We start from the raw sequence: 15,202 nt of genomic DNA, 5'->3' as shown, positions 1-15,202 counted from the left end.
GTGGCTGGTGGGTTTGAACTGCCATTCTCCTGGTTAGCAGTCAAGTACCTTAGGCACTACGCTACCAGACCTCCTCAAATTTTTATAAGTCAGTTTGAATAACCTGCCTGCCCTCTCAATTTTCTCATCTGTAAAATCAGGATAAGACCAGAACTTATCATATAACTGTTAAATGAGATAAACCATGTAAAACATTTAATCTAGTGTCCTGTACATTGTAAATGATTGATTATAATTATCCATACTTATAGGAACTTTGAGGACTCAACAAACTTTTATGGATAGCAGAAAAGGTTTTGTCAGCTGGACAACACTTTTAACTCAGACAAGACTTATTTTGCTCAAACAATTGCCATTCTCTCACAGCACAAGAGACTACAGAGGACTTTTTATCCAAAATGCTTCCACTGATAAACAACAACAAAAAAGTCATGGGCCAGTGGGACCAACTTCCCTAAAGCCAGACAACAAACCAGCACCAGAGGCTGGTCTTGGAAAGGTTTGGAGACTAACAGCCCCTATTGTCTCCTGTAACATTTTCATTCATGACAGCTAAACTCTGAATACAACCAAATGTTTCTAACCAGATACTGTATGCTACATTGCATGGATCAAACAGTGAACCAAAGTAGACATGGGCCTATGTTCATGGAGCTTACACACTACGGTGCAAGAAACAAAAGAGACATTGAAACTAGAGTGTAAAATTTATAGAAACAAGAAACCTGTCTGTTGTGTTTTTCCCTGTACCTTTGTCACTTAGTTCTGAGTAGGCATTCAATGCCTGTTCACTAAAAAAATGCCAGGTTGTATGCAAGCAAGTCAGAGGCAGGGTGCAAAGGATGTATAATGGAGAGCTGATCTAGTCAGGAAGGTCAGAGAAAATTTCCTTGAGGAAGGGATGCTTGGACCATACACCAACTGAGGAAAGTGAGATTGGGTAAGTAATGGAGATTAGTTGGTGGTATAGCAAGAGGGAACATGAGACTGTTGTTGTCATGTGCTGTCGAGTCAGCCCTGACTCATAGGGACCCGTCCTTGGGTTTTTGAGGCTGTATCACTACGGAAGTCAATTGCCCCATCTTCCTTCTGAGGGGTGGCTGGTGGGTTTGAACCACCAGCCTTCTGGTTAGCAGTCAAGTGCCTTAGGCACTATGCTACCAGAGCTCCCGACCATGAGACTAGAGGAGTGAAAAGCAGAAATCCAACTGAGCAAGTATTCTGGCAGCTGTATCAAGGGATGCAGTGACAGAAAGGCCAAAAAGAGTTGGCAGAGAACAGTAGTAATCATAATACCTTGCATTTATATTAATAGCTTTCAATTTGTTATGCCATTTTAATGAATATTATCTTTAACCATGGCACTCTTAAAACAGCAGCAGGCCAGAGAATATTATCCCAAGTTTAGTTGAATAAACCAAGGTCCATAGACGTCATGTGTTGTCAAAGATACACATCTAAATATAGCTTTCATGGGGCTCTATATTTAGATATGAGTGGCTAGAGGGTTCAAACCACTGACCTTTTGGTTGGCAGTCATCTGTCTTAACCTCTGTGCCACAGGGAACCTTTTGATATTATTTAATTCTCTCACCAAAATTTTGAGGCAGATTTTAATGCTGAATCACATATATGAGGAAATTAAAGCTCAGCAAGGGTAAGTGACTTGCCTAAAGTCACATGGCTGATATTTAACTGGATTAGGATGTGAAACTGTGGTAATCTATATTTTCTCTTGTTATCTATGACATACCTCTTTTGTAGTTAATAACAGACAGGATAAACACCCAGGGTGTGTAGATGCCAGTCTTAGCCTCTTTCTATTGAAAATATTCCCTGCTACTGCCGATCAGAGTAACAGAGGGGTGATGGCAGGTCAGTGGCAGGATGGCACCTCTTCCCACACTTTTTCTCAGTTTCATTTTGACCAAGAGATGGAAGTTCATGAGAAAGATGGAACAGAGTCTAGAAATCTAAGACTGTTGTGAACCCAGAGTTGTGAAAACTGATGCCAGGTCTGGAAAATTCAAATGTTCCTACTTTCCATGTGACTGAGATTAACACTGTAAAAAGTAGGGCTGTGAGATTTCCAAGTGTGAAAGCAGAGCTCACACCAGCTGCTACTTCATCTAAATGTATGAGTAAATGTGTGCATGTGTGTATGTATGTGAGTATCACTCTGTTTTTCCTCTGTGTAAACACTCCAAAACCTGGTGAAAGGGAACAATTCTGTTGTCATTCAGTGCCTATTCATTAGCTGTGTGTACTGTTGTTACTCAACCTCTTTGGTCCATGAATATGTACCTAAGAACTCTCTCTCTCTTTCTCTCTCTCTCTCTCTGTGTGTGTGTGTGTGTGTGTGTTTGTGTATTTGGGAAGCATGAGTATGGGTTTTCAGAGCAAAATCTGTCCTTTGAAAAATGAGTTTACAGATACTTACTCACTTATAAAATGGGATTAATAAGCTAAACCCAATGTGAATAATAACTAAGGCATTAATGATGCCTAAACCCACTGCCGTCAGGTCAATTGAGACTCATAGCAACCTCCACTGGGTTTCCAAGGCTGTAAATCTTTACAGAAATAGATTGTGTCATCATATGGGAGAACATGGAGTAGCTGGTGGGTTAGAACTGCTGATCTTCTGATTACCAACCAAATGTTTTATCCACTAAACCACCAGATATGTGGTAAATGGTAAATACTGTTTTTATGAATAAAGCTCCAAAGTACTTCTATTTTAAAATAAAGTTTTTAGAACAATGTTATAAGTCCAATTTGCCTTGGGCTGAAAGAATAAAACACCATTCTAGGGTGACCTCCTCATGGAGACAATCATCTAATAATCCATTTGATCCCTTGACTAAGTTCCTCTTGCTACTGCTGTGTGCAAAAAGAGCAGAAGATTCATCCCTGTAAAGTGACCAAATAGAAGCTTATTTTTGGGAGACACAAACTTTCCCTTGAAACATATTATGATATTTTGAATGTGTACATGAGAAAAAAAAAATCATATTCTACATACTTGTTACTTAAATTATGCAGAAATAACCCTTGAAGTCTATCCTTTAAGGAGAAATAAGTCAGAGAGGCAGAACAGGCAAGTGATTTTTCAAGTATGCTTCAATTCAAATGCATAGACATTAAGGCAGGCAGAGGAAGGAAGGAACATGCTGTACCCACCTGCCACAGCTGGTGAGGGGCTTATTTCTAAGACACACACAGCACAATGCACACACAATGCAGAGAGGAAACAAAAAACATAGATCACACGTTTCAGATGGTTGGTGGACAAAGTTTAGTAAATGTCCATGCTGAAAGCTTGATCAGTGTCTGAGGTACACAGGGAAAATTGATACTTCTTCATCCTACTCATCAGACACTTACTTCCAACCAAACCTCACAAATAAACAGATATACACACATGTAAAATGTCACAGCAAGCTGGCCATGGCCCATGATGTGAAATGTTGTACAAGCAGATGGGTACACCACTGAGAAGATGGAGGGAGGGGAAGAAAGGGGCTTCTGTGAAGGCCAGTCATGACTCTGGAGACCTCACCATCCATAGGGGAGGGAAAGACCTTCAGAGAAGGATTAGATGCTCCAGTTGTGGAGATAATAGCCATCTTGATGAGGACTCAGGCTTCTGCTTCATTTATTCCAATTCATAAAAATATGACATGAAGATAACAAAGGTAGCAGTTGACTTTGTTCAAAACTATAAATAAAATCCCTATGATCACCCTGTTAATAAACAGTACCTTAAAATTACATCTAATGTATTCTCTCAGACTTCTAGATAGTATTACAATTGAACTGTCCCATGGTTCTATCTTCTTTATGGCAAATACCATAAAACTAGGTTAGAATATTGTTTACTCTTTAGTAAGATGCAAAACTTGCCTTTCAATATATCATGAAATATTTATTACCTTATAAACATCAGTATATCACATTCTCTGATAAATGACAGGGAGTGGCCATTTAAGGTAGTGGGTTGAGGCCATGTGGATGGACATAGGTAAAGCTTATAATGTCTTCCTGCCTCTTGAGTCCTTTAAGCTCTCCCACTTGGCTGAGCCCACTGCATCCAGGCTTCCTGCACTCACCATACAATGAAATGCTGGCATTGGTGTTCCCAAGCTTGTTGGTGGCTACACATGTGTAGTTTCCATAATCCTTTTCTGAAACATTGAAGAAAGTCAGAGTGGATATGCGGCCTTTATTCTCAATCCTCACTCCATCCAGGCCAGTGGCTAACCTGCAATCAGATAAAGTATTGCTCGTCTGGTTTTACAAAGTTGACTTAAATAACAGACAGGGTGATTGAAGGAGCTAAAAAATACCATAAATCAATTACCCAAGAAGGCCCGCTTCCTCACAAAACCCATTTTTTCTAATTAACCCAGTCACTCCAACCCCAACCTTAAGTACCACAACTTCCATAAGAAAGGAAAAGGAAAGGCTAGTCATGTTCAAATGGCTATATTTACTGGCTCCATTTTCCCCATTTCCTAGCTTCTTCCTCTTTTTTTTTTTTTTTTCCCCTACTTTTAAAACAAGATTCTTTTACAAAGGAGATTGTAATACATTTTGATTGTCTTCTCTTTCTCCTTTATTTTGTTATCCCTTTTCATGTGGGGAATGATCTGTCAGCTCTGCTCAGAGTTATTCTAATTCCATCCAAGGTACCTGGTATCTTCCTTGAACCACTGGAATTCAGCCATTGGTACTGCAGAGGCTTCACAGCTCAAAATGCCCTTCTGACCAACTGAGACACCAGTGTTCTTGGCTTTTGAGATAAAAGGGGGATCTATGGAAAATAAATTAACAAATAACAAGCATGCAGGGTATTCCATGAGATAACTGGAAGACACATATAGCCACCAATGATGTGAATGGCCTTCTTGGCATGCCCCTCCCTCCCTGTTAAGTAGTCATTTATTTTAGGAAAATAACTTGTTTGGAGATGTTTAATTAATCTCAGCATCTTTTCCAACTCTCCAAAGCAAAGCAAAGTTAATAATTCTTCCCACCACCTGAAAACACTGGAAATCACAGAATAATTCTAGGTGAAAATGGCAATGGGGAAATTGATTCCCCATTGAGTAAAGCAGTCATAAGAAGTTATTCTGTTGGCAGTAACTTGGACCTGTCAGCAAATGATTTTGCCATTTTCAGCTTTTTCCCTTTATTCCTATACCCTCTTTCCCCTGGAACTCCCCGACAGCGGGTCAACTCACAGTTTACAGTGACTTTTACTTTCCGCACATCGGGTGCAGCAACGTCATTCAAGGCACTGCATTCGTATTCCCCAGACTGGTCACGTTTGATGTCAGAGATCTCCAGGTACTCATCCTCACTCACAAAACCCTGACCTTCTAGGAAGAGAGAAACAGACAGAAATAATCAAGAAACTGAGGAACCAGGCACAGGGATATATTCTTATCTGGTCCTTTAGGAGAGGAAATAGGAAAAGCCATGCAAATGCAAATTGAATTCAAGTGAAAGATATAAGACATCATCTTGGCCAACAGGCCTGGCATTTGAAGAAAAATTCTTGGCTTGCATCCTGGCTCAGTGTGTTTGTAGCCAAGGTACTTTAACTTCTTTAAATCATTGTATAAGAAGGGGATATCATTACTTTTTCTCACATGAATATTATTAGGATTAACTGAGGGAGTACATGTGAAACACCCAGCAAATTACTAAATTGTGATGTTTTAAAAAGATGTGTCATGGTAAATAATGCAATAAGAAGTGGGAATGACTTTAGCATCTGTTAGTACAGACAGCATCTTAAATTTTTAGTATGTAAAAATCCCTTTTATAGATCCATAATTTTAAGGAACCATTTTAATTCTCTTTGATCCAGGTTTCTGGGTTGCATGAAGTTGGAGTGACCCACCCAGGACATTTACACTTAGGTATCCTTTTGAACATTGACTTTGAAGAAATTAGTTTGTGAAGTCACCTTTGTGTTAAAAGAGGGTCTAGATAACCTAGTAGGAGCTCCTGTAGCGTAGTGCCTAAGGCATTTGACTGCTAACCAGAAGGCTGGCCGTTCAAACCCACCAGCCACTCCTTGGAAGGAAGATGGGGCAATATACTTTCTTAGTGATACTGCCTCAGAAACCAAAGGAGGGGCCGCTATGAATCGGGTCTGACTCGACAGCACATAAAAACAACAACAACAGATAACCTAGTAAGACCACTTTGCCTTAGACATTGTGCTCTTTTGAAGAATTCAGTCAGTTTTGAGAAAAAAGACTCCAAAAGTCAGACTAAAACTATGTTTTAGTGCTAATCAGTAATTATTTTTATTGTTCTTCAAGATGATACTATATGCAATCCTTCTGGCCACATTTTTTTTTTCTTTTTTATCTTTTCTGCTCTGGCTCTTTTTCTATAGAAATGCCAACATGATTGGTCTTAAGAGTTTTTAGAAGATCTCTAATCTTTGGAACATTTTTGACTCCCTAGTTAGTGTAGTGACTAAGGCATTTGACTGTTAACCAGAAGGCTGGAGGTTCTAACCCACCAGTCACTCTTCAGAAGGAAGACTGGACAATCAACTTCCATAGAGATACTACCTCGGAAACCCAAGGAAGGTTCACAATGAGTTGGATTTGACTCAATAACAGTGAGTTTGATTTGTTTGGTTTTATTAAAAATGTTACCCTGATTTTGAAATTGTATATTAAATAAACTTTAATCAATTATCTATTATTGGCTTAACATGATTTTTGTTTTAACAATACAAATGACTGACTATTTTTAGAATGAATAAGTGAACATTAAGGAAAGAAGGTTGGGCAATCTACTTCCATAGTGATTCCGCCCCAGAAGCCTAAGGAGGGGTCACAATGAGTCAGCTCTGACTCGACAGTACATAACAATAACAAAAGCAAGTGAACATTAAAACCTTTAATACAAATGGATTTCAAAAAGTAAGTTTGGTTTCAAAGTCTATTTACAGTGGAGGATGAAAGAGTGAAAAAGCACTTTGTGACTGTTCTGCAGTAGGTGCTCAATAAATGGCTGCCAAAATAAAATAAATATGATGGATAGTCCCACATGATAGAGCCATGATTACTAGAACCGCTTTATGGATTTAATATACAACTTGCTTGGCATTCTGGAAACTTTATTCTTAGGTACTTGTGAAACTTGTGATTCATGATCCAAAAATATCTGAAACTACCATTATTTGCTTTTTCATTACTCTGACCCAATGCAGACCACCTAGCTTACTCCTGTAGTTAGTGTAAAGAGAATACTACCTTGGTCCTGAAACACAAATGTTCTGATTTCCCTCAAAATACCAGGATCCTGTAAAAATCCAACCAATACAAAGGCCAAGAAAGAGAAAATATATTTGTCTTTCTTATAGTCCTGTGGCTGATTCCTTTTTTGTGCTGGAGACCTTAAGCCAAATTAGTTTACAGGACAATGAAAACACATCACAACTTTCACCACAACTCTGTTAAAGCATATTCTGAGCCAATGGGTGCTTATCCAACCTAGCCATGGTCCACCTTGGATGTAGGGAAGAAAGGAAAGTGTTTGTGAGGGGGAAGGGAGGGCTTTGGGATGATTTATTTCAACAAGTCTGAAAAAGAAAAAAAACAGCCTCACTTACTGAAACTATAGAAGTCTCTGGATGATGCAAATAGTTAACCTGCTGCACTGCTAATCAAAAAGTTAGGGGTTTGAGTCCACCCAAAGGGATCTCAGAAGAAAAACCTGGTGATCTATTTCCCAAAAATGAGCCACTGAGCTGTATGGAGCACAGTTCTACTCTGACACAAATGGGTTACTATGATCTGAAATTAATTCATTGGCAACTGGTTCTTATTGGTATTATGTTAGTTGACGAATCTAAGAATTTTCAGGGAATAAACAATAATAAAATCCCACATACCAAAAAGACTTTCTAGTCTTAGCTACAATGAATTTCTGCAAAGAATGAATATGACAGGATCACAAGTCTGAATTCCTACAACTAAGACCTTATTATTCTTTCAAAATGTTCTATGGGATATCTGTTATAGTAATTAAACCCAACTGCATTTAGCCAAACAAATATGCATTCAACCAAACAGATTATGCTATGTGATCTACACCAGCCAGATACTTTAAAAGCCCCTGATAAGGTGGTATACATGAATGTCAGTCAACATAGAAACTGCTGACCACTCACAAAGGGAAGTAGACATTTCACAAAAGAGAGGACAGCATGTTGGGAAGGTGAGTAATTTTCAATATTTTTATGAGTAGGACAGATCCTGGACATTTCTTGGGGCAACATGGCCACCCTCTGCAGTGTGATGATTTATCTTTACTATCTGTGATATTGTTTTTATGGGACCATTATGTGACATCAATAAAGGAAGGAAGAAAGAGTGTATTTCATATAAAATAGAAATCATTATGATAACACTCTATCATTAAGTGAGAAAATGAATTTTGTCAAGTTTGTGTTTTAAAGTAGTACTTTTGATTTTAATTTGCATATAAATTCCTGGAATATCTTTTAAAAATAAAATTCTGTTTCATTAAGTCTGGGTGGAACCTCAAACTTTGTATTGCTAACAAGTGGCAAGGTGGAAAGAAAGGCAGAAGATAGCAGCAAGATGGTTTGGGACCCATTGGAAAGATTCTTAGGACACATTCAGAAGGGATTAAAGAAAAAAAAAAGATAGGCTCAAGGCTACAAAATTTTCTCTGATAAAAGGTATAAGAACAGAAGTGACTTGTTTACCCAACAAATGTATTTTATGATGAGACATCATTAGCCAATAACCCAATAACCCAAAACATTAATCTGTAATAAACCAATAACTGAGAAACATTATAGACCTGCCCTATGCTTTCAGACATTCTGATGTAATATGACCGGAGGCAAAGAAAGTAGGCCCAGAATCATTGGCAAGAATACATAAACACTCTTTGGTTTCTTCCACAAAGAAAGTTTTAAGGAGATAAGTTTGATTCACTGTATTAGGACAGTAAGATCTTCAAGGATGAAAATGGGGATATTTTTCAGAGATTACAAAAGGTCTCCAGACCAAGTTCCTGTGGGACCTCTCAGACACAGGATGTATGCCTGAGAGTAGAGTGAGCTGGTCTCATGGATGACAGGGCACAGGGGCTTCTGTAAGACTGCATATTCTGCTGTAACAGAGTCACAGAATGAAAAAAAAAAAAAAAAAGTAATATCTACCAAAAGGATCTGTTCCACATGAGAAATGGAGGAACAGAGAGAGAAACTTCCTAGGAGGAGAAGCATTCTGGCTCAGCCTACTGTTGACATCATCTGGAGCTATTGTACTTCTACCTATTATGAGCAAGGTATTTCATTAGATACTATGAGGTCGAAGGTAGAGATGATAGAGAAGAAAAAGTCCATGATCATCAAACTCACCAACCCATAACTTAAAGCATTATATATGTTTTTGTCCCTAGGATAAATTTTCAGTTTTTTGTAGTTTTTAAATCCCTTATGTAAGATAAGGTAGGCCAGAGGATTTGTTAGAGAAGGAAGAAACCTAAACATTTGAGATGAAGTGATACAAAGGGAAATCTAGAGTAAAATTTACCTGAATTGGAGATGGCCTGCTCTGCTTCTGTCATTTACCCCCTCACACCCTGTCCACCCCTGTCAGCTATGTCTCTGCCATCACTCTTGTATCCCATTTCCCCTTTCATTTTGTCAGCCAACATCTCACAATTACAGAGTTGGAAGTGCTACCATTATAAAAGACTTTAGCTTTCTGCTTTGTCTGAGTTGTCATCCTTGTCTGGCTATCCCCAGGGATGACTTCCAGGGATGGCCTCTGTTAGATGTCTCACGTCATCAAAAAGTATGCTCGTATTGAGGCAACCTTCTCATTGAAGAGATTGAAAGGTCATCTCCTACTTGTCTCTGTTCCTATTGTCCCTCTAAATTGTTGCTGCTGTTAGATGCTGTTGAGTCATAGTGACCCTATGCATAATGGAATGAAGTACTGTCCATTAGAAGTGAGAATGGTCTCTTTAATTATACTTCCTAAACTACTGGTCTATATCTGGAAACTGCTCCATGAGGTTACATGTCATAGTTTTTGCCATGATTCACAATGAACCATGCCCAGAGGTAAGTGTCACAGAGGAAATGAGCAGAAGAAGGTGAAAGTGCGTGTGTGTGTGTGTTTGTGTGTGTGTGTGTGTGTGTGAGAAATATCTCAGATGACATCCACAAGAGAGGAAAAGGCATGTGGAGGAAGGTAGGAAAGTTCCAGTGGAAGAACTTGGATGAGGAAGAAAGCAAGAGTTGAAAACAGAGCCTGATAGAAGCAAATACATGGGATTGTGTAGAGCATAGGTATCCCCATGGTTCATTTGGCTCAAATGGCAGAGTTTCTGGAAAAGCAAGTAAAGAAGTAGCTCTACTACTCAGCAAGAGGGGCTATTATATATGATCCCTGTCAATACTGAGTTTGTAAATCTGGAATCAGATACCCAGATTACTGTGAGTATGCGTCTAATTTATTTACCCACAATTTGGCTTTTTAACCCATCCTGGAAAATATCCCCTCACCTGCTCACAAAGGTTAGGTGGTAACCTCAGTTATCAAGGAACAGAGCTTTTTGGTTCTGTAAGGATTGTTATATGCTTACATTAAAGTTAGATTGGCTAGCATAGCTGTGTATTTGTTAGAAATCCTGTCCTAGAAGCCAAGAGCAAGGTATGACTATGGAAAGACAACATTCTAGTCCTATCTGAAGAGATCCCTTCCCACTGTCTCTGTGTCCTTGAGGCCTGCAGCATGAAGCAGAGATTGTCAGAAGTTCATAAAGAGATGTGTATCCAAACCTACCACTCTTCCATCTATCGCACCAGGATTCTAGCCAATAAATCATAATCACATAAAATGAACCATAAGCAGATGATAATATAAGCTTGATTGCTATACAGCTAAAGAAAATCTGGGCTTAGAAGTCAAGGCCAATGTGGAGCTCCCTCCCTTTTCCCTGTGAACTAAAGACAGCAGGGCTTGCACAGTGTCAATCTTTGACTGAGGCATTCAGTCACAGACTCAACAACTGAGAGGAAAGGTGGTTTTGGAACAGAGATCACAGGGTAAGGAGTACCCACCAGACCCTGGCAGATGGAAATCAAGAAGGAGGTGGAGACACAGCAGTTCTGGCCTCACTTCTCTGTAATGGCTTTGTCCTTAGTTAACTCTGTCCAAAAGGTGTCTGGCAAATAATCTTACAAATGACCCCATTTCCCATGAAGGAGATAGTGAACAAGGGATGAGGGCTCTTTCTTCTGGAAAACTGGTGGCTGCTAATAGAGTTCTGCTCTAGCTTCTAGAGATCTGACATCGTCTTTAATCACCTTCCAACACTATAGCTTCCTTCTTTTAGAGGACAGAAACATGATTGATTTTCTATTTGGGGTAGGTTTCAGCATTTGAGATACAGTATGACTTGCAAAACCTCAGTTTTGTGCTGTCTGTGCTCATTTCCTTTACAGTTGCTATTGCTGGTTGTAATTAAGTTGATTCTGATTCCTGTCTGCCTCATGTGTGCAGAGTACAAATGCTCCATATGGTTTTCAAGGTTGTGATCTTTCGAAAGCAGATTGCCAGGTCTGTCTTCTGAGGTGCCTCTGGCTGAGTTTGAATTCCCAAAGTTATGGCTAATACTTGAGCGCTTAATATTTTGTGCCACCCAGAGACTCCTTCCTATATGGTTATCATCCCATTGTCCAAATTGCAAGCACCCTTCGTGCAGGAACTACACCTTCCACTTCTTTGAACTGTGGCATCTAGTGTTGGTTACACAACCAGCATTCGTTCAATCTGTACCTGAGGGCTAGAGGTTTGGAAACTTAATTTCCTAACCTTTTTCTCCTTTTCTATGTAACTGCCTTTTTCCTAGCAGTATCCTCTCCCCATCCTCTGCATTCTCCACCCCCAACTCTCCTTAGAACTCTTATTCTGTCACCTTAGAACTCTTATTCTGGCAATAAACAATTCTGGGCTCACATCCTTAATTAAACCAGGGAGTGTGGACAGAAGTACATTCCATCCTTGCTCGTTTCCAGCTCCCAGATACATTCCCATTGCTGACTTGGAGTTAATGAAAAATATGATAAACCCACTGTTTCATTTTCCTTAATTAATACCAGCAATTGAATTGTACTAAAGTCATTTTGGGTTGGAGGTCAACATCTCACTTGCTGGCAGTGACAGAAGCTCTTTGTCTTGAGCTCGGTCAACCTTTGTCAAAAGGACCTTCCCTGAAGGAGGGGTGCTTGCCTTATCCAGGGCTCTTTGTTGGATGCTTTTCCTGAAACTGACAGTAAGTTAGATAATGACAAGATCAATGCATTACCTTTAAAGGTAACTGAGTTGCCAGTGGGGAAAGGAATACATTAAGAATAGTCCCATGAGCAGGGCTCAGAGGAGTTCCCCTGGTGCCAGGCACACTTCCTTAATCCTTCCTTCTGTGCAAGAGTGAGGGTGAAGGAAGCACTTGGTTACTCTCATTTTGTGATAGGTGGGAAGCTGAAGATGATACCAGAAGAGAAGGACTCAAGTGACACATGCAGTAGGACAGTCCTGGAAGACCAATTATGACCCACTGGGATTGTTGAGCTCTTTCCTAAGAGGAGAAAAAGGCAAGACTTGAGGATGAAAAGGGGCTGTATCTGATAGGTTGAGGTAAGAGAAGAGAATATCAAGTAACATCTCTGGAATGAAGTCTAGGAGGAAGTGACTACAATAGAAGTTCTTAACCCTGGGTACACATTAGAACAAGCCAAGGAGCTCTTTAAAAATAGACTGTTGTATCCACTCTTACAGATTGATTGGATTGGTCTGGAATAGAGCTGTGGTGCTGGCATGTTCTATAAATTCCTCAGATTATTCTAATGTACAACCAGGGTTGAGAACTGAGGTTGGTAAGTTGAAGATTCTTGTTGTTTCCAAGTGCTAGTTCTGCTTTAACATTTTAAAGAGATCTTTTGTAGCAGATTTCCCCAATGAAATACATCATTTGATTTCCCAGCTGCTGTTTCCACGGGCATTGATTATGGATCTAAGTAAAACAAAATCCTTGACAACTTCAATGTTTTCTTCATTTCGCATGATGTATCTTATTGGTCCAGTTGTGAGGATTTTTGCTTTCTTTATGGTTGCTTTAGGGAGAATTATAGTTTCTCTCCCAACATCAGCTGCACCTAGCTAGTCATCCCTTGTTGTTGTTGTTGTATGCCATCGAGTCAGCCCCGACTCATAGCGACCCCTCCTTGGGTTTCCAAGGCAGTTATCACTACAGAAGTAGGATTGCCCAACCTTCCTTCCAAGGAGTGGCTGGTGAGTTTGAACCGCCAGCCTTCTGGTTAGCAGTCAAGTGCCTTAGGCACTATGCTACCAGAGATCCTTAGTTTTCCCTGGGGATTGCTTTATTTGTATAGCAACATCAAGGATGTTGTGTTATTTTCAGAGTTTTGCCTGAGATAGTCCCAGTGTACACTTGTTTTCCCAATATACTTATTAATAGACACATTCCACTCTCAAGTTTGTGCCAGTTTGACTGATAACTGTGGTAATCTTACATATAGCTAGTTTAGCTAGTTGAAAAGCCTGCCAGTTCAGTCCTAGTTCTTGGCTTGCTGATCCCACCTGACTCTGCATGTACATTATTACTGCAAAAAAGGTGGTTTAATCCAATGAAATACAGTGACTTGGACACTGTATGAGTTACCATGGATTTGGTGGCTTAAAACAATAAAATGTATTCTCTCACAGTTCTGGAGGCTAGAAGTCCTAAATCAAGGTATCAGCACTGTTGGTTTCCTCTGGAGGCTCTGAGGGAGAATCCATTCCATGTCTCTTTCCTAGCTGCTGGTGGCTGCTGGCAATCGTTGGTGTTCCTTAGCATCACACCTATTTCTGCCTGTGTTTTCATATGGCTTTCCCCTCTATGTGTATTCTCCCCTTCTTTCATCTTTTAAGGACATCTGTCATTATATTTAGGGCCCAACATGATCCAGGATAATGTCATCATGAAATCCTTAAGTCAATTACATCTGCAAAGACCCTTTTTCCAAATTAGGTCATGTTCTCAGGTATGGATCGACTTATATTTGGGGGAGAAGGGAGGCACCATTCAATCCAGGACAGCCACTAAGTGGAGTGTGGTACTTCAGCATTATGATGGATGGCAGGAGCAGGAATGACCTCATGTGCTATTTACACTGGAACATTGTTCTCTGGGGGCAAAGATAAGAGCAGCTCTTTAGCAATCAAGATAATTTGAGAGAGGGGATATTCATTTCACCCTACACATAGAAACTGGGCTGAGGCTCAAGGGATCCCGACCCAAAGCATTAGCAGAACAGGTACCAGATTTGCACATTTCTGACATGATTTGGATGGCCCAGAGGACTGACAGAAATACTACAAGGTCTCTTCAGGATATTTAGTAAATCTCCTTTCGAGAAAGAGTATAGTTCAATTTCTGCAGATGGGGTCCAGATGCAGTCTGACTTGTCTTGCTTCTTCTCACTCTTTCCTTTTCTTTTATTCTCTCTCTATGTTAGTTCTAATAGCACAGCAATCTGTAAAGAAATTGATTTTTCAATGTTTGTTAATATTTTTAAATACTCTTATTGGCTTCCAGGCAAAATGCCCACTCACCTGAGGAGCACAATTGGCATGCAGGCAACGACATTCTGCACTTTTCAAAGAGTGTGAAGTAGACTCTGACACATCCCAGGGAGGTGGCTGTGTACAAACACTCAGCCACAGGACTACAGAGGGGAAAGGATTTGGGCTGTATACTTAATGGGTGATGTCTATGCCCTTGTGAGGCAGAAGATCTGGGTGATACAGAGTCACTTTGGATACTTCTTGGGAACTTCTTTGGGATCTTTGGGATCTTCTTTCCTCACCTTGTGCTGTTCTTTGCACATCTGTCACACTTTGACCATATACCTTGATTATCACTGAGCTGACCTTTTCCCAAAGACATCTATCTTCCTGACTTCACTTTTTAGCCCAGTCACAACAAAAGTCACTTCTATGATTCTGAGCCAGTAGTGAAGTGGGAAGAAAACACTGAATTAAGTTTTGCCTCTAATGTGCTACATGATGTTGAGTACATCTTTCTAGCACTGGAAATCTTTTTTTTTTTTTTTTTT

General features: G+C 39.8%; 1 protein-coding gene across 1 annotated transcript in view; it reads right to left on the bottom strand.

The window, feature by feature from the left end:
• OPCML (opioid binding protein/cell adhesion molecule like) overlaps positions 1 to 15,202 on the bottom strand; it is a 591,092-nt gene that overhangs the window by 31,010 nt on the left and 544,880 nt on the right. Inside the window, exons 3-5 of the mRNA XM_007951891.2 lie at positions 5,247 to 5,384; positions 4,696 to 4,816; positions 4,113 to 4,264 (exon numbers count right to left, since the gene is read on the bottom strand). Of these exons, the coding sequence (XP_007950082.1) occupies positions 4,113 to 4,264; positions 4,696 to 4,816; positions 5,247 to 5,384 (411 nt within the window). The remainder of the gene's footprint in view (positions 1 to 4,112; positions 4,265 to 4,695; positions 4,817 to 5,246; positions 5,385 to 15,202) is intronic.

The sequence above is a fragment of the Orycteropus afer genome, unplaced genomic scaffold, assembly GCF_000298275.1.
Source record: "Orycteropus afer afer isolate SDZICR_OR568_19922 unplaced genomic scaffold, OryAfe1.0 scaffold00315, whole genome shotgun sequence".
NCBI lineage: Eukaryota > Metazoa > Chordata > Mammalia > Tubulidentata > Orycteropodidae > Orycteropus > Orycteropus afer.
This window is presented reverse-complemented; position numbering and strand designations above follow the sequence as displayed.